Genomic DNA, 18,415 nt, shown 5'->3' on the forward strand with positions numbered 1-18,415 from the left:
TTGCTGGATCTGTGTTAAACTGACCCAAAAGATTTCTTGGGAGAAAAAAGTTATTTGATTCAAAGGCACATGACAAAGAGCTTGAATTAAATTAAATCAGAAACTGGATTTTTCCGTATGGTTTTTGTGATTAAGAAGAGTGTAAGTTAACAAGTTGCTTTTTTTTACAAACAACAGTTTGAAATGTTTTTTAGCTATTATAAAATAAGAATTCAGTGATTTCTTGCCTGAGCAGCCTTCTGTGGCCTATGTGCACACCACGCCTGGCTTACCTTCGGGCTGGGAGGAGCGCAAGGACGCCAAGGGTCGGACCTACTACGTCAACCACAACAACCGGACCACAACGTGGACACGGCCCATCATGCAGGTACCCTGCTGCATCCAGGGAGCGAACACTTAGCTTGGCTGAGGGTCATTTCAGTTGAAGCAGCTTCCAGAAATCTGAAATTTAAAGGAAAAATCCTAAGCAATACAGATGAATCATAAAAAGCTGCAACAATTTGGGATAGTTTTGGTTACTTATTTTAACTGTCAAGGCACAGGTTAAGCTGATTGCTGCAAGGGAAGGAATTTCCAGAGGTTCAGAAGAACTCTTAAAAGGAGGCAAATGTGTTCTTAGGCTTGAATTTGAAAGTTGGCTCAAGTCATTAATAGAACCATATGTTCTTGGTCCTTCCAATGGAATTACATTAATTACTTGGCCTTTAGGGAAATAAGTTTAAGAAGAATAGTAGTGATGATAACAATGACATCAGTTTTAACATGTCCTACGTGTGGGCGGTGTTTGTGACCTGGCTTTGCTCTGGCGCAGCTCGCCGAGGACGGGATGGTGGGGCCGGGCGCGACCAGCAGCAACCACCTGAGCGAGCCGCAGATCCGGCGGCCCCGCAGCCTCAGCTCCCCCACTGTCACCCTGTCAGCACCGCTCGAGGTGAGCCCCTCCCGACTGTTCCCGACTGTTCCCGACAGCCTCTCCTCAATCCTTGTCCTTCAAATGGGGGCTGCATTTCTTTTAAGTCTCTCTCTAAGTAATTCCAAGTGCTGTGGACTGATGTTCACTGTGACATGGCTACAGAATAGCTGAAGTGGCTCCTTACATAATCAAAGCCTCTGTGTGTTTGACTTCTGACGGTGTGATTCAAACTCTTGCTTCAGCTACTCCTGGCTGTGCTGAAGAGAGCCAATTCTTCAGATTTCCTCTTTACACCTAAGAGTTTGAAGAGCTGTGGCTCACACAGCCTTGCACTAAAAGGCTTTCTTGTAAATGAGATACATTGCCCCTGAAGCACAAAACACTGCTTTTGTCTTTTCCTTATAAAATGAAATATGGACACATCCAGGGTAGGTGCAGGGGAAGGTACAATCAGGTGTAAATACTGGGGACACTGTCATTGCAGAGGAAGGCACAGAACACCTTGTCCTTCACAGCAAAAGACTGGGTGTGTTAGAAGGCACAGATAGAGCTAATTAAGTTCTAGTAAATCAGTCCCAGCACTTAATTCTAGTATTAATTACATCTGGAATGAAAAGCTATTTGCTGTGAAGCTGAGTTGGATTGGTTTTGCAGCCCCAAGTACCATGTGAGCAATGGTGCTGTTTCCTGCTCCGCAGGGCATGAAGGACTCTCCGGTGCGCAGGGCGGTGAAGGACACCCTCTCCAACCCTCAGTCCCCACAGCCGTCCCCCTACAACTCCCCCAAGCCCCAGCACAAGGGGGCCCAGAGCTTCCTGCCCCCGGGCTGGGAGATGCGCATCGCCCCGAACGGCCGCCCCTTCTTCATCGACCACAACACCAAGACCACCACCTGGGTAAGGGCACTCTAGCCAAGGCACCGGGGGCCATGGTCCCATCTCTGTCTTCCTGCCTGCATGCCCCCATTTTGGCATGGCACTTTGTGTTCTTAAGAGCCAAAAATGTGCATGTGGTTCTGAAAGCCCTTGTGGAGTGCAGGCATCCTAAGAACAGGGCTGTGGTTTTTGAAGAATATCCCTGGACATAGCACACTTAGTGGAGTCAGGTCTTACATCATCCTAACTCACTCAGCACTGGAAAATTCATTGCCCTGTAGGAATCCTAATAAGGCATGTTTTGTTTTATTTTCTGAAAATAAAAGAGTAACTGTAACATAGGAAGATTTCCAGATAAGTCTGTGCTTGACTTAGTTTGTAGATCTACCTTGATCTGTTGGATTTACAGTTGCATACCTGTGTTTCAGGAGGATCCACGGCTGAAGTTTCCAGTGCATTTGAGATCCAAAGCATCACTGAACCCCAATGACTTGGGCCCTCTTCCTGTAAGTGATGCTGTGCCTGTGTTCTAACCTACACTTGCTGTCGCAGGGCTCTGCTCTGTTCCTGGGCACAGGCTGCTGCAGCCCTTCTCCAGAGGCTCTGGAGCCCTGCTGTGAGCTGGGGCTTGCTCGGGCTCTAACTCTTGGCCTTTGTCTGTGCTAATGAAGTGTTGAGCTTTGCACACACTTACCTGGGCTGTGTCTCTGACTGTGCTTTTAAATAATCATTTACTGCTTAAGAAAAGCAGAGCAGATTGTGGCAAGCAAGCTCTTATCAGTACACCAGCATATTTTAGCATTTAGAAATCTGAATAAATTTTGATTTTTTCAATGAAACCTCCATGTTTTGCAGAGCAAATAATCAATTTCGTGTCAGAAGTTTTTGTCATACTTGTAACCAAAGAATAATGGGGATTTACAGACATGTCAAATGCAGAACATTGCTTTGTTTTTAAAATACTCCCAGACCTTAAAGGCAGAAAGTAATGTGTGAAAGCTGACACATTCCTGGTCACAGCAGCAGGAATGCTCTTTTGCTTTAGGAAGCAGCTGTGCTTTTGCAGTTGTCCAGGTACGTGGGGCGTGTGTTAACCTTGGGGGCACTGAATTTGTTCTTTTAACTGCGAGGGGTGAGACATGCAGTGAAACCAGGGTAGCCTGACTTGTCACTGGCAACAGATCATTAGTAACAGATTTCACCTCAGTTAAAGCCCCTGGTTTGGAGTGAGGTTGGGCTGACTACAGAATTTAACACAAGTTTCTCCAACAAGATTAAAGTGAAATGATTTCTGCTCTGTATCTTCTGGCAGTCTAGGCTGGCCAGCATTGCCTGTCCCTACAGCCTGCCGTCCTCTCTCCTTTCTGCACTGCAGGCGCTTGGGACATGAGAAAAAGGAATGGATGAGAAAGGAAGCACTGAGGACTAGGTTAGAACATTCTTGTCCCACTGTACAGGGAGCCTGGGTTACACATTTACAGTAAATAACCCACATAGCTTTCAGAAGTAGGAGCAGAAACTTTAAAACTAAGCCATGATGGACCATCTGTTCTCTGTGATTATTTGCTCACAGCAGGAAATGGGTGGGAATCCTGAGGGAAGAGATTTCCACTTCCAAGCTTTAAAAATACTCCCTGCACGGGATGCAGTCACCTATATAAGATCTAGGTCTGAGTTTGCCTGGATTTCTGACGTTGCCATTATGCATCTGGTCGCTTGGGGTTTCCTACCTCGTAAGCATTTTTGAGACAAGTCCAGTAGGTGTGGGCAATGCACTGCTTCAGGCTGTGTGAGACTGGTACTATTTCACTTACTCTCTCTTTTGTTTGTTTTTATTTCCCATTTCCAGCCTGGCTGGGAGGAAAGAATACATCTGGATGGAAGAACGTTTTATATAGACCATAGTAAGTAAGCACTCAGGTACTAGAGCAAATAGACAAAGGGAGGTACTAAGTATTGAAGTGAAAGCTTTGTGATTTTACTCTTCATTTAGGAAGCCAGGTGTTGATATGTGGAGACATTGATACCAGAGACTTAGTGCCCTCCTACGGTACTGTACATTCACTGGAAGCTTGCTTTAATTGGCTCATCAAGCTTTGTCCCTCTCTGACTTGTGAAGCATTAACATTTCCTCTCTGTGGTTTCTTTTGTTCTTGTTGATATTTTGGATTTGTTGTTGTTGTTGTTGATGATCCCATGGCTTACTTGCACTTAATAAATTAAAATATACACTAGGAATAGAAAATAAGATGAGAAAAGATCGTGTAGCCACAGCTCCACATATAGGCAGTGGAGCAGTTAGCACTGAGAAGTACTCTCCTTTGCTTTCAGGTCTGTGGCAGTGCTGATTCTGATCTTATTTCCTATTTAGAGCATGTGAAACTGCACCAGCCCATTAATATTCTCCAGTTCTGTTAGTGGAGTTCTAGTGTAAGTGATGTTTCATTGTAGATTTGTCTTCCTAGAGCATCTCAGAACTGCTGTGTGAGTTTTGTTGGTGTTTGGAAACAAAGCAGCCCACAAAGGCTGGGCTGAGTCTTCTTACTTTTTTTTGGTTGTTTTTTTTTTTCAAGATTTTAAGACTTATAATGAGACATTTCTTCACAGCCATAGCTAACTCTCATAACCATCAGAGGAGGGTGCACAGAGTTTAGGTTTTAACTTACCCATGTTTGACAGAATTAGGTTTGTCCCTCAGTATCACTGGCTCCCATGCTTGTCCACAGAGGTGACAGTATTAAGTCATTATTAAAAGACTGCCTCTAAAGTAATTCCAGTTTTAAAATGGTATAAATACTTTTAACTAAACATTAGAAATAATACTCAGCTAGCACCCAATGAACCTCTTCCAAACTTCACTACAGAGTTACTATCCTTTATCCCTTCTGTAGTTGTTTTTCCCAACAGAGATCTGGAAATGTAACTATGGTCAATGATTCTAAACTGCTGCCACTAAGGAGTCACAGGATAAAACTGTCCCATTTAAAACAACTGTGTAACTGCTGAGCCTCCCAACCTCTCTTAAAAAGCTTTAATTTTTCAGTCTCCTAAAGCTATTTGAGCATGTGTTAGTCCCTAAAATGGAATGTTAAAGTCATACATTAATTAGAATTCCTCAAAGAATTTGTAACTGTAAGGAAGCAAAATTTATTTGCATCTGAATTTTCCCTCTAGTCTTTTGATCTGAGTGGATTTAGCTTCTTATATAGCAGTTTTCACAAAAGTTTAGGGAAGCTTTTGGTAATGCTGCCTGTTTCCAGCAAATGTCCCTTTGGTCCCAGCCTGGTGCCCGAGCACTGCTGTGGTGGGTGGGCTGGGGGGTCTGGAGGGCAGGGGGCTCCTGAACAGTGCCACTGCCAGGACACAAAACCAGCAGGACAAGTCTGACAGAGTCAGCTGCTGGTCATGTCCTGCTTCCCTGCTACGTTTTGTAACTCTGCTGCATAATTCTCCAACGCTGTTTGTCCTATTTTTGAAATGTTTTTCTCATCCTTGGGAGAGACTGCAAGAGTCTCCTGCAGCCAGCACAGCCCCTCTGCTGTTACACTGGCACCAGAAACACTGAGTACTGGTGCAGCACACAGGGATTATTGGTACTAGAGGCTGTGTGTGACAGTGAACCCCTTTCCCTGGCTCTCTGGGCCCTCAGCTGCCCCAGTCACCTTACCTTCCATGGAGACACTGGTGTTCCCTGTTCCCTGCAGCACGCACACACTGCTGCCATCCCTGGGAGCCTCCCAGACACGTACTATCTACCTGTTGGAAGGGATCAGGAGGGAAAACAACCATTCTGCAACCATTTTCTGAACAGTTACCAGTGATTCGTGGACAAGGATACACTGAATGGGTTCCCCTCAAAGTCTGTCCACATCCACCAGTACATGGTGATACTCACAATATGCATCAGTGATTTACACAAGGAATTCAGGAGACCCACTCCTTAGTTCAGCAGGAAGCAGCAGGGCAGGAGAGGGGAGGGGCTCATTGGAATGGGATGGGAAGTCAGAGTGAGTCTAACAAATGGCCACTGCAGTGTGCAGGAAGAGGCTGCAGGAAGACGAGAATTGCAAAGTGTTTCTCAGAATGGGAATAATTAGTGGAATTTTGGTTGAAAGGGGCATGAAAAACACCATCACCTGGTCATGAGTTATCTCACCCTGTCATGTATTGACAGGAGTGCCTAAGTCCAACCTGGTGTAACCCTCCTGATGCCATCAGCACTGGGAATGTCTGGCTGTGAGGGTTCTATATCTGGCAGGGGGTCCCAAACTTCAGGGAAATAGTGGGCCCCTTGGAAAGGAAGGGAAAAGAGGAAATCATCAAAGGCCTGAGAGCCTGATTTATGACAGAGAATTGTATTAATGGGAAGACTCAAATTTTTGAAATTTTTGAAAATGTAGAGACTTTGGAAAATGTTCTGCAGAAGGATTGAGTTTGTTATCCATGTCCACTCGGGATAAGACAGAGAATCCTGAGCTACCGTTCCAGGTGGAGTGGTTCATGCCAGACCCTTGTAGCCCTGGAGGACCATTTTTAATATGAAGTCCCTGTAAGATTCTGAAAATAAAGACTGAGATTCGTTGGTGGCATTGCACACTCTGAAGTACAGAGAGCAAAGAGCTGACACACTGTCAGTCATTTCCAGTTGACCTCCGATTTCACAGAAAACTGGCACTGTGATGTGTGGCTGTTGGTGTCAAAAAGGTGAACAGAGAACTTTGTAGAAGGGAATTCCAGTGAAGGGGTTGAAGATGGAAAGGGCTGGGCTGGGTGTCCTGCCTTGACGGCAGCTCTGCTCTGTGCATCTCTGGGGTCTCTGGAGCTCAGGCTGGCAGCCCTCCAGCATTCCCGTAAGTGATAAATAGCCTTAAAGTGTGGAGATAAATAAAATAGTATTTTACTATTAAATTAACTGATAGATCAAATGTCTTGAAATGTGCTTGCAATCCTTTAGAATTTTCTCCAGTTAACATTTGCTGAATGACCCTTTTCAGATCCCAGTCTCTCTTAAACCAGGTTGGGATGCTCAAAACTTACAGGGCTTTTCCAGTTCTAGCAACATGGAAAAATGCAATCTTGACTCCTGATACCCAGTTCCTAACCCAGAACAGTAACAAACAGAGAGAGGGCAGGCCATGGCACCTCACCATTGCAGGTGGCACCTGGGATGGGGTTTGGAGCATTGTCTTATTGTTGCAACACCATTGTTTTGTTGTGATTCCGTCGTGTTCAGAATCTTGGGAGGAGCAGCTGTCTGGAGGCAGGGAAGGGGAGTCCCACCATGGTCCTGTAGAACCTTTCCTGTCATCCTCCTGGTGCTCTTCAAAGCTGTAGATGGAAAGAACTGGGCTGTGTTGCGCCACTGCCAGCATCTCCGTTGGTCATAACTGGGTGATCTCTTGCGCTAAAACAGGACAGTTCTGCCTCCCTTTACCTTCTCATTAAATCAGAGTATAGGAAAAATGTTATTCCCTCCAAATTTAAAAGTATGATACTTTAGCAGTCTGTGCAAAATTTCCGAACAGTAACTTACAGTGTCATTGCCAAAGTTTTGGGTTCCTTTACCTGCCAGGCCATGTATCTCCAATCCCAGCCCATGTTCAAATGAACATGTTCACTCACTCCTGCAGACATTGCCATCAAAGCAGTGCAAATTCCCTGGGTTCTGGGATAGTTCTGTGTTTTTGAGTGAATGTTTTCAACTAAACAGTGTGTTGGGGCTGGGGAGGATGAGGGGACACAAGCCTTTGCTAACCCTGACAGAGCTGTGCAGTGCTAGGGAGAAAAAACCAACAGAAATTCATAGTGTGGTACCAGACAAGCCATGGGATCATTTCTTTTGTTATTTGCAGATAATAAAATTACCCAGTGGGAAGACCCCAGGCTGCAGAACCCAGCCATCACGGGCCCAGTAAGTACTGCTGTGGCATTTTCCATTAAATGCCCTGACTCGGGTACAGCTGGAACCACAGCAGGCCCTGCCTGCTCCCCGGATCAGGGATGGGCAGCCTGGGAAGCAGAAGCTCTGCTGGTCCACATCCTAAGTCAGAAGAAGTTGGGAATGTTGCACCACGTTCTGGGGAGCCTCCCAGATTGTTAAGGGTTTGGGGATGCCTATGGAGAAGTGCTCCTATTTACCCACTACCTGGGTCATTACTAACAGTAGGATTTTACTGAGCTGACACATCGTTCTATTCATTTTGGGATCTCTGGGCAATAAAAAGCTGTTGCCACTTGGGAGGAGAGAGGTGGGCCTATGTGGATTCAAAGTGTGAAAAAAAAAAAGACAAAAAGTGGATCTGTCAGTTTAAGAGACGTAAAACTTCTTGCAGGTAAACAGAGATTTCAGAATATCAGCCTTAGAAAAAAATACACACCATTTTACTTCAGTATCAGATTTTAAAAACATCAAAGAGTGACTCTGACATTCTAATGCTGGTTTTGTGCTGAGTTATGCCCGTTTATGCCATTTTATGGTATTCTGACTGATTAGACTTCCAATCCCAAGATGTTTCCTGGTGCCAAGAGGATATTTTTATTCTGGGTAAATCCTCGGGACCTTTAAGAGTTTCAGGACACAGCAGATGAGCCTGCTGCGCGGTGTAATTCCAATTGCTTATTAATAATATCAGTAATAGTCACTTGTTTGACCATGGTTGCTTTTGGAGGGATTTACCCATTTGTCAGGCATTTAAAACTGGAGATCCTCACAAACGGCACTGTGCAAAGTGTTAATAGGTCTCTCCCCAGAAATGCTGAGCATAAATGGGAGAGACTATTTGAGAAAGTTTGTTTGAAGGAAATGAGATGGTCATGGTCCCCTTGAGTGACTGACAGTGGTTTGTTTGTTGGTTTTTAAGGGAAAGCAGGAGCTAATCCATTTCACAGAAGCACTAAGGATTCATCTGAATGCTTTCAATAATAATATTTCTGGTGCCATGACAAACAGAATTACTTAAATAGCATTTCATGTTGTGTTTAAATAAAGGAAACATGTAAAAAGATTATTTAATGGCTGTAGTAAAGTTATATTATCATCAGAGTAAAATGATGTCATTTTGTGGGATTTTTAAATCTCTCCTGGCTGCTCTCCATCATGGGTGGGTTTAAGGGAGCCCATGGCACAACGTGTGGGTAGCAGGGCTGTACGTTCCTTTTAAATACTGTGGGGTGTCAAACTGCTGAGTAGCTGGAATGATGTGTTCTCCTGCTGCTCCCAACAGGCAGTGCCGTACTCCAGGGAGTTCAAGCAGAAATACGACTATTTCCGCAAGAAGTTAAAGAAACCTGTGAGTAGAACCAGCACGGGGGGGCTGCAGGACACACCTGTCAGGTTACTCCATTGTGCTGCTCCTGAAGGGCTCAAGAAGGAGCCAAAAACACAAAGCAAAGTTTGAATTTGATGGATTTCTCAACAAAAAGCTTTTCTAAGTCTTTAAGACTCACATTTTTCTAGATGAATGCAAATGCCCTTAAAGCAGAGCACACTCAATCTTTATCCCTTTTTTTTTGTTTGTTTGTTTGTTACTTTTCTTGTTGTTTTCATCAAATATTTACCATGGAAGTCTGCAGCACTGTTCTGGAAGTGGCCCAGTTCCCCCCATGCTCTCAACCTGTGGACTGAGAGAGCTCTGGGAAATAAAAACATGGGGAACGGGAACACCAGGTGTCTGATCTGTCATTGAGCTGTTACCAGTCAGCAGTTCGCCCAAAGACTTATTTCTTGAGACTAACAAGGATAATCTAATCTTCTTTGACACAGGCTGACATACCCAACAGATTTGAGATGAAATTACACAGAAATAACATTTTTGAGGAGTCCTACAGAAGAATCATGTCTGTGAAGAGACCTGATGTACTAAAAGCCAGGCTCTGGATTGAATTTGAGTCAGAAAAAGGACTTGACTATGGAGGTGTGGCCAGAGAGTGGTTTTTTCTCTTGTCCAAGGAGATGTTTAACCCTTACTATGGTCTCTTTGAATACTCAGCAACGTAAGTGTCCATTAAATATTTCTATTCTCAAGGGATATACATTACATTTCGCATGAGAGGCAAAGTTGCTCTGGGCAGAGGTAGCTCCTCCTTCCCAGGGTGCCCTGGGCAGCACCACTGCCCTGTTCCTTCTGCCCTTCAGAGAGCCTTTGGAATGGTCCTTGAGAGCCTAGAAAACATTTCCATTGCTCAGACAATATCCAGGGCAGCAAAACTGCAGTTTTTGAGGTCAGTAATGGTGAAGGGACCAGTGTCATAGAAAAGCCTCTTTCCTCTGCTGCCCAGAGTTCCAGCGCTGCTGTAGAGCAAGCTCGAATGCAGCTGCTTGTTCACACTGCAGGAGTTCCCTAGCAGTGGCCTCCCAGAACTTTAAACTGGGGGCTGCCCACCTTTAAAATCTTGGAGCAATCCGTTAGTGCAAGGGAAAGAGGGTGTCTCTTGCTCACAGTGGGTTTGGTTTCCTGCTGCGTCAGCCCTCAGTGGCTCTGTGGTGGGAGCACCAGGCTTAGGCCCCTCTGGGGGGTGTGGGACAGACTGGAAAGAACTTGGACACAGCCCCATGACACTATTGAAGGGAAATGCCCCAAAGCTCAAGTTACTTACTAACATATCTGAGTATCTGCTTATTTAAAGACTTGGTTCTTTAGCTATTTTTTTTCTTTCCCCAAAAAAGGGACAACTATACACTTCAGATTAATCCTAATTCAGGTCTCTGTAACGAAGACCATCTGTCGTACTTCACGTTCATTGGCCGGGTGGCCGGCCTGGCTGTGTACCACGGGAAGCTGCTGGACGGTGAGTCCTGCTCCTGCCCTGCTGCTGCCACTGGGCTTTGGGGAGGGAAATGCACCTGCTTTAGAGCCCCAGGTTCTGGGGACAGTCTGGGACTGGACCTGTTGGGAATTGAATGGTGATTCTTGAAATGGGATAGTGTCCTGAGCTCAGTTCCCCATCTTTTGGCTCTCTCTGCCATTGTTAGGGTGGTCAGTGGAATGTGGTAGTTAGTGGATAACTGTTGAAAGTGAAAAATGGGACTTTCTGTAGCTAAATAAACCTGAGCTGCTGTGATGCTGTTGCAGTTGCAGGGCTGTTACAGTCAGGAGTTAACAGGAAATGCCAGGGGTGGTGCCCTCGAGCAGTTGTGCAGGTGCAGGGCAAGGCAGGTAATGTTTTCCTCTCCCTCACAGGCTTCTTCATCAGACCTTTCTACAAGATGATGCTGGGGAAGCCCATAACTCTCAAAGACATGGAGTCAGTGGTAAGACCCCATTTAACCCATGCCAGTGCTTGCAGGCCCTTGGGTTTCTAGAACTCTGCACTAATTGCCCCTTTTCAAACTGCCTAATTGTGCTCTACCCTAGGATAGCGAATACTACAACTCTTTGAAGTGGATCCTGGAAAACGACCCTACGGAGCTGGATCTCATGTTTTGCATAGATGAGGAAAACTTTGGACAGGTATGTAAAGGTTATTTACATCTTAGGACTGCTTGTTGCCAACAAATACCTCAGTACTGAGCAGTCTCGTGGTGGTGAATGTCACTGATCAGCCTTCACCTCTCTGTGTTTTCAGCTGGGACTGGGGGTGTCACATTGCTGTCAGGGAGCTGTGACATCTCTGGGACAAGCTGGATGTGCAGCTGAGTAAAATACTTGCAATGAGGAGGAATAAAGGTGTCCCACAGTCCAGCTGGAAGATGGTCAGAGCCCAGGGACTGTTTGGGTTTCTGAGGTTGCAGGGAGGTGCTCTCTGCAGTGCCTGTCGCAGAGGCAGCTGGTACGACAGGGGGAAGCGGTCAGGTTTAAAAGGGTCACAGTCTATGGGTATCTTTCTCCATTACAACTGAAAATGTTGTAGACATTAAATTAAATTAACTTGCTTAGAGGCTTTTATGGTCTTTTTTAGCATTTTCCCTTTGTTTACTTCTGAGATTTGTTTACTAGATCCTGGCTCCAGGTACAACTGGACCTGGGGATTACAGGGCCTTTCATAAAAACTGACTCAAACGTTTCAAACCATGCACTCAATGTCCTGTCAAAAACATTCTGATCCACTTTCCAGTGCTTACTGCCTTTTTCCTGAAGCAACATAAGGTTTATGGATTACATGGAGAACTAGGGAGAGTATTGAAGCCACAGGATGGAGAGGTTTTGTAATACACTGGTTGGGTTTTGGGCAATTTCAATATGTGATTTAACTTATTATAAATAATAACTATTATAATTTTGTATATATAATGTACATATTTTTATAAATATATAACATATATAAAAATAATAATTATAATAAAATTATTAGTAAATAGCCAGCCTCTCTGCCAGTTTTCCCTTCTGTCAGTGCCACTTTGTTCAAAAGGGTAAATCAATTTACTAATGATTTTCTGATACTGCTTGCAAAACGCTGCTCAGGGAGAGTGGGTTCTGGGAGAAAGATGTCCTCAAATAACAGGTTTTTTGGTCTTCCAAAATACAGACATATCAAGTGGACCTGAAGCCCAATGGGTCTGAAATCATGGTAACGAATGAAAACAAGCGGGAATACATTGAGTAAGTATCATTGTGAAATATGCATGGGAGTAAGGAAGAGCAGTTGTACTTACAATTGACCCTGCTGCAATTCCTGTAGTGTGTACTGCACAAGAGCATCAGGGATCGTTGGAAAAAAAAATCTTACTGTTAACATTGTTTATATCCAGTCAGATACAAGAACAAAGAGTAAATTAAATTACATGCTTGATTTTCCTGAAATTCCCCCCATGGAAATGTGCTTCTCCAACAAATGGCTCAAGCTCAGATGAGCCAGAAGGTGCTCTCCAGCCTGGCCTTCATCCCATTGTCCTCCTCTGCCAGTCACAGACCAGAGCCAGGATTCCAGTGCCAGTGTTCCTACCAAAAATTGGCCAAATCTGAAATTAGGCTTAATTTTCAGCTTTCTCAGTTTTTCTGCCTACCAGGATGTAAAATGCATAATTCAATTATACCTGCTGGCGTTTTTCATCAGAGCCTTTTCCAAGATGAAAGGCATTAAAATTGCTACATTCGTGTAAATTGAGAATTCATTTCCAATGCCTGGACCTGGACCAATTCGATTTTTTATGCCTGCACCTGTGAGGTGTTTGTGCTGTGGGTGGCTGGTACTGAAAGCAAGGTGTCCCTTTGATGCTGCAGTTTATTTCTTTATTTAGATACGAGGTGCTGTGTCCTGACAGCTCTGCTCAGAGCTTGTAGACTTTTCTGGGAATTGTTAATTACTCAGTGTTCTGGGAAGAATAAAATGTCTGGTCACTTAGGTACCTACAGGAGTGAAAATATTCCCACTGTGATTCGGTCATAGTCACTGGGGTTTTTGGTTATTTCTTCAAATTTCCATCAGTCACCAGCCAATAAATTGGAACACTGGCAAAAGCTGCTCAGTTTCCTGAACTTGCTGAAGTTGCAAATGACAAACTGAAAGCACTGGGATTGCTGAAACCTCAGAACACTTGGCTGAGACCTGCTAATGAGTTTGTGTTTCTGATGGGGTTTTGTTTCTCTTTGCAGCCTGGTCATCCAGTGGCGGTTTGTAAACAGAGTGCAGAAGCAAATGAATGCCTTTCTGGAGGTGAGACTCTTTAGCTTCTTTCTTTCACAAAAATAGGGATTTTTTTTCTACTACAGGTTTCTTACCCACTGATGTCTGTGTGAAGGGAGCAGGGAGCTTGGCAGGGAATGCAAATGGAATACTTACGTTTTATGATTTTACAGTTTTATCTTGTGTAAGAATGTATCATCTTTCCCTTATGAGAATAAGGTCATTCTCTTTCATGTTTAATTATTTGAGCTTGAAGTAATTTGGTCATGGATGTTTTTAATTAGGATTTATGTGGGATGAGAGTTTTAACTTGCTGTTCTTCTTTGCAGGGATTCACAGAACTGCTTCCTATTGATCTGATTAAAATTTTTGATGAAAATGAACTGGAGGTGAGTCAATTTGGTGCCCCAAGCTGACAATTCCCTGACAGATGTGCCATGTTCTGGGGTCTTCAATCATCCATCCCTCTCCCTGAGAGAATGTGCAGACAGAGCTGCCTTGCTCAGAGTTGGAAATTAGATGTTTCTTCCTAATTAATAAATCTATTCATGACATGCAAAGAACTGCACTTACTCAGGGAGGTGGTTGGGGGTGTACCTGTGAAAGCTCCGACTCTCCACTGTGTGTGCATAAATGACTGAAGGTCAGAGCCCTAAGGAGCAGTGACACCTTGTTACCCTGAGAGTGCAGGGAATCACACCCTCATTAACATCTCGCTGTTCTGTTTCCCTGCAGTTACTGATGTGTGGCCTTGGTGACGTCGATGTCAATGATTGGAGACAACACACCATCTATAAAAATGGTTACTGCCCAAATCATCCTGTTATCCAGTGGTTCTGGAAGGTAAGACTGGGCACCACCTCTGACTGAGGTGTTGCCCTGTTTTGCAATAATTTTTTTTCATGAAAACTTCTAAGAATGGGGGGGGGTTGTGCTGGGGGGCAGGACTTGTTCCCACCTCACTCAGGCAAGGGCAGGTGTAGCTCCTGCCAGAGCAGCCCACAAATGGGACCTGGAGCAGAGAGAATCCATTGTGTCCTGAGGGTTGGCTCATACAAAAGGTGATTCATGTTGGCTTTGGGCTGCTCTTTAGTCCTGCCCATCCAGGCCAGGGCAGGAGGATGAGGCTGATGGTGTCCGTTTTCCAACAGGCTGTTCTGCTGATGGATGCTGAGAAACGGATCCGGCTCCTGCAGTTTGTGACCGGGACGTCACGTGTGCCTATGAACGGATTTGCTGAACTTTATGGTGAGCTGCCTGTGGCACAATGGGAAATCTAGCCAACCTCTGACCCCCACGTAGCACTGAGTTTTAAATGCTGATGTCTGAGCTCACTTCCTTGGCATTACACAAGCTCTGAAACCAACTCACTGGGCTTGGAAAGAAAGAACCATGTTCCTGTTGCTTTAATGTATCTGTAACAGGTGAAAAATCCAGCCACAATTGATGCCAACATTTCATGTTAAAAATAATGTTTAGGCAGTGTCCAGCAATTTCTGTTTCATATGCTTTTCATTTTCACACAGGTTCAAATGGTCCTCAGCTGTTTACAATAGAGCAGTGGGGAAGTCCTGATAAGCTGCCCCGAGCTCACACCTGGTAAGTCACCAAGGCATAAATTCCAGAGCTACTCCTGCCAGAAGGGCCATGCTGCTGACCATGCTCAGCTCTGCATCAAACAGCATTTGATCCTGTAGGTCCCCAGTGCCTTCACAAACTGAGAAACTGAAGGATATTGTTTTATTCCCCACATCCTAGTAAGTGGATGTAATGAACTACAGCAAGTCAGACATCATCAAACAGCCATAGAAAGCCCATAAATCATTGGAGAATTCAAATCAAATGTAAGGTTATAAGATAATTTAACCCTGGATTATAGATTTTTGCAAACATTGAAAGCATTCAGTACAAATCTGTCTTGCTCTGTTACATTTCAGGAATGTGGCTTTTTAAAGAAAAACTGTGCTGAGTTGGAAAACTATTTTGTTGACTATCAGTACAGACTGGTGATCTTTCTCTGTGAAACTAATCATTCTATAGAGTAATGAGCTTTAATAAAAAAACCAAACCTGAAAACAAAAGCACAAAGCCCCCCACCAAACACAAACACAACAACACTACCCTGAACACACTCCAGAATCAACCCATCCTCTTTGGGTTCCAATTCTCTGCTAGCTTTTACCTTTGGAAGACTTTCTCTTGGATGTTTAATCTTCTTTCCCCGCAGAGAGCAAAGCGTCTGTTCACTAAATCCAGAATATCTTTGCTGAGCCTCAAGAAATCAGTCTTTTGACAAAGATTGTTTTCCATCATCTAACACAGTGAGGGGCTTTCTGTTGGCTTTTTTCCTGTCCTAAGTGATTTTTACCAAATTCCTGCTTCCACCTTTGCAAAGGAAGGCAACACAGTTACTGGAGAGCTCACCTTGGGCAGGTGTGAGGTGTGCGGGGAACACTGTGGACCACAAGCTGCATTCTTAATCAAGACCCCAATTATTTAACCTTTTCTAGTCCTTTAAAACTCTGTTTTTCCATGGATTATTAAGTGACTCTTTCCTTGTCCTTTCTAGCTTTAACCGCCTAGACTTACCTCTGTATGAATCTTTCGAGGATCTGCGGGAGAAGCTCCTCATGGCCGTGGAGAATGCCCAGGGGTTTGAAGGGGTGGATTAACTTTGCGGCACCCGTTCCCTCTCCAAGCACATTCTGCTGGCTTTGGCACCTGCCTGAGGGACTCCAAGGGACTGTGGCAGAGCAGTTGCCCGGCGCTGGGCTCTGGAGCAGACCCTGGCAGCGCAGAGGCGGAGCCCCGAGGCCAGGACTGTCACCTGGGGTGGCCTTGCTGATGTTCCCACAGCAGCTGAGAACTGATCACATTTCAGCAGGACTTACTCTATTTATGTTGTGCCTCTAGGCAAAACCCTTAATAAATATTTTACACAATTTCTAATGACAATGAATGGAATTAATCATTTTACAGGTGTAGTATTACAACTCATGTTTACTTCTTAATTGATTTAGACATTTTCAGATTTTATTTCATTACAATTAAATATCATATACTTGGAAAAATGAGCATTTTTCTGAATTTAATACCAGACTTTTTTTTCAAAGCACGTTGAGCCTTGTTTTCCTAAGCCATTAGGAGAGTAGGAAAAAGCTCTGTTGGAAGCTTTCTCTCCACAAGCTGTCTCTCAAAAGCAACTCTCTTCATTAAGCACATCACTATTGTTCTGTATCCAGAAATATGGGCTGGATGTTGCATTTTTGTATAAGTACTAGAAGAATGTCAAGGCACAGGAGAGCCCTGACACAGCATGTCCAGATCTCTGTTCTACCGAAACTGCCTCATTACTGCCAAGCTGTACATGTGCTACAAAGCATCTGGGCTGGGGCTGGCATTAAGCCTTTTAGGAGAACATGCTGAACCCTGTCATTCTCTCTGTACAGTGATTTGTTTTCCATCCTTTCCTCATTCCTGTTTGCAATGGAGGCGTTCTGAATGAAATCTGGCACTCTGGAACACAGCTCTGTTCTGGCTCCTGTTTGTGTGCACTTGCTAATGAACCTAATTAACACTGGGGTTGTTCATTTCTAACTGCACCAACTCTAAAGGCGCTTTCTGTACCACCAGGAAGGTAGACCTGGTTTGAGCATAAACATTAATGGGATTTTACTCCTTCCCACTGCACATGTCCTTCTGGTGCAAGATCTGTCCCCTGGTGAATTTGGCTTCTGCTGTGTAAAAGAAAACCCAACCAGCTCTAGACCTGAGCCTGCAGACATGTTCCTCAGCAATTTATTTCTGTGATTTCTTTTTTACTAGCTCACAAAGATTTATTTAAAATACACTGCTATCTAATCCATTTTGTTACCTATGACATGTTGCATGCCTAAACTATAATGTCTGAGTTGCGTCTGTTTTGTGGCGGATTAAAGGTGACAGATTTGTGCTTGCCCCAGTGCAGTGACATGGTGACAGCACTGCTGGAGCAGGGCTGGTTCCACTGACCCGCAGCTCTGCCCTGGCCTGTTCCCCAGCATCCACACAAAGTGACAGCACTTGCCAAAACAAACTTGCATCTCACTGCCAACAGTTTTTGAGCCCTGCCCTTACCTTTGCGTCCAGCCCGTGTCCAGCCATACTGCAGAGTCTTGGGTACAGGAACACCCAGCTGGGAAGAAGCCTTACTGCCAGTAACATTCAGCAGTTATGGTCCCAGGTGTCTGAGGAAGATTAGGATAGTACTTCAATGCAGTTCAAGATTCCTTTTCTATTAGATATGTTTCCTGACATTCCTGCCTGACCTTTTCCATCTGAAGAGAAAGCTGCAACGCAAGACAGTGGCTGGCATCAGAGTAGACAGGGAATGCTGGACTGACTGCTTGGCTCTGGGGAGAGAATAGATAAATCCAGGTATTCCCACTGACCTGTACACTAAGCACAGCTGATTCTAACATGGAATGCCTTGAGAGAAGTGTCATACTCCAAAATTTGTTTTATCTTCTCCGGGAGGATTTTTGGTGAAGTCTGATGCCACTCATCAGAACATAGGGACTGCTGGGCCTGTTCTGGCTGAGAACCGCCCCAGCCCAGCCCCGACCTCCCCCGGGAACCCCCCAGTGTGATGTGGGGAAAGCCGGAGCCCCGGCGGTGTCGGGCGGTGCTTGTGAACTGCATGGGGGGACCCGCCGAGCGGGTCCGGCCCCGTGGGGACGCATCCAGGGAGGGGGCGCCGCGCTCCGGCCCTCTGGGCTTTATTCTCCGGCGCCCCGAAGCCCCGCGGCTGCGGGGGAAAGAAGGAGAGTGGGGATGGAGGACGGGAATAGCGGGGCAGAGGGGCGGGTCGGAGTGTGCAGGGGAGAGGGGGCAGGTGGAGGTGTTGCGGGGGAGGAAGGAAGGGTGAAGGAAGGAGGGGGAGGATTGAAGGCAAGTGGGGGGGAACGGGGGGGAAAAGGGGGAAGGTGGCGGGGAAGGGGAGCAGGGAGAGGGGGCAGGAAAGGTGGAGAGGGAGAATTAAGGGCAAATGGAGCAGAAGGTCAGGGTGCGAATGGAAGCAGGGAGA

General features: G+C 45.1%; 1 protein-coding gene across 5 annotated transcripts in view; it reads left to right on the top strand.

The window, feature by feature from the left end:
- LOC309585200 (E3 ubiquitin-protein ligase NEDD4-like) overlaps positions 1–16,305 on the top strand; it is a 103,778-nt gene extending 87,473 nt beyond the window's left edge. For 3 of the 5 annotated variants that reach the window (XM_082301752.1, XM_082301750.1, XM_082301749.1), the window contains 19 exons: positions 236–367; positions 812–931; positions 1,612–1,809; positions 2,217–2,294; positions 3,638–3,692; positions 3,782–3,838; positions 7,641–7,699; positions 9,012–9,077; positions 9,551–9,780; positions 10,454–10,575; positions 10,968–11,038; positions 11,142–11,237; positions 12,253–12,326; positions 13,320–13,380; positions 13,680–13,739; positions 14,086–14,193; positions 14,502–14,598; positions 14,877–14,949; positions 15,920–16,305. In XM_082301752.1, coding sequence (XP_082157878.1) covers positions 236–367; positions 812–931; positions 1,612–1,809; positions 2,217–2,294; positions 3,638–3,692; positions 3,782–3,838; positions 7,641–7,699; positions 9,012–9,077; positions 9,551–9,780; positions 10,454–10,575; positions 10,968–11,038; positions 11,142–11,237; positions 12,253–12,326; positions 13,320–13,380; positions 13,680–13,739; positions 14,086–14,193; positions 14,502–14,598; positions 14,877–14,949; positions 15,920–16,022 — 1,860 coding nt within the window. In that variant the 3' untranslated portion in view covers positions 16,023–16,305. The remainder of the gene's footprint in view (positions 1–235; positions 368–811; positions 932–1,611; positions 1,810–2,216; positions 2,295–3,637; positions 3,693–3,781; positions 3,839–7,640; positions 7,700–9,011; positions 9,078–9,550; positions 9,781–10,453; positions 10,576–10,967; positions 11,039–11,141; positions 11,238–12,252; positions 12,327–13,319; positions 13,381–13,679; positions 13,740–14,085; positions 14,194–14,501; positions 14,599–14,876; positions 14,950–15,919) is intronic. The other 2 variants (XM_082301753.1, XM_082301751.1) reach the window with 1 other exon arrangement.
- Positions 16,306–18,415: the final 2,110 nt, after the last annotated feature.

This window comes from Coloeus monedula (genome assembly GCF_965178545.1).
Source record: "Coloeus monedula genome assembly, chromosome: Z".
Lineage (NCBI taxonomy): Eukaryota > Metazoa > Chordata > Aves > Passeriformes > Corvidae > Coloeus > Coloeus monedula.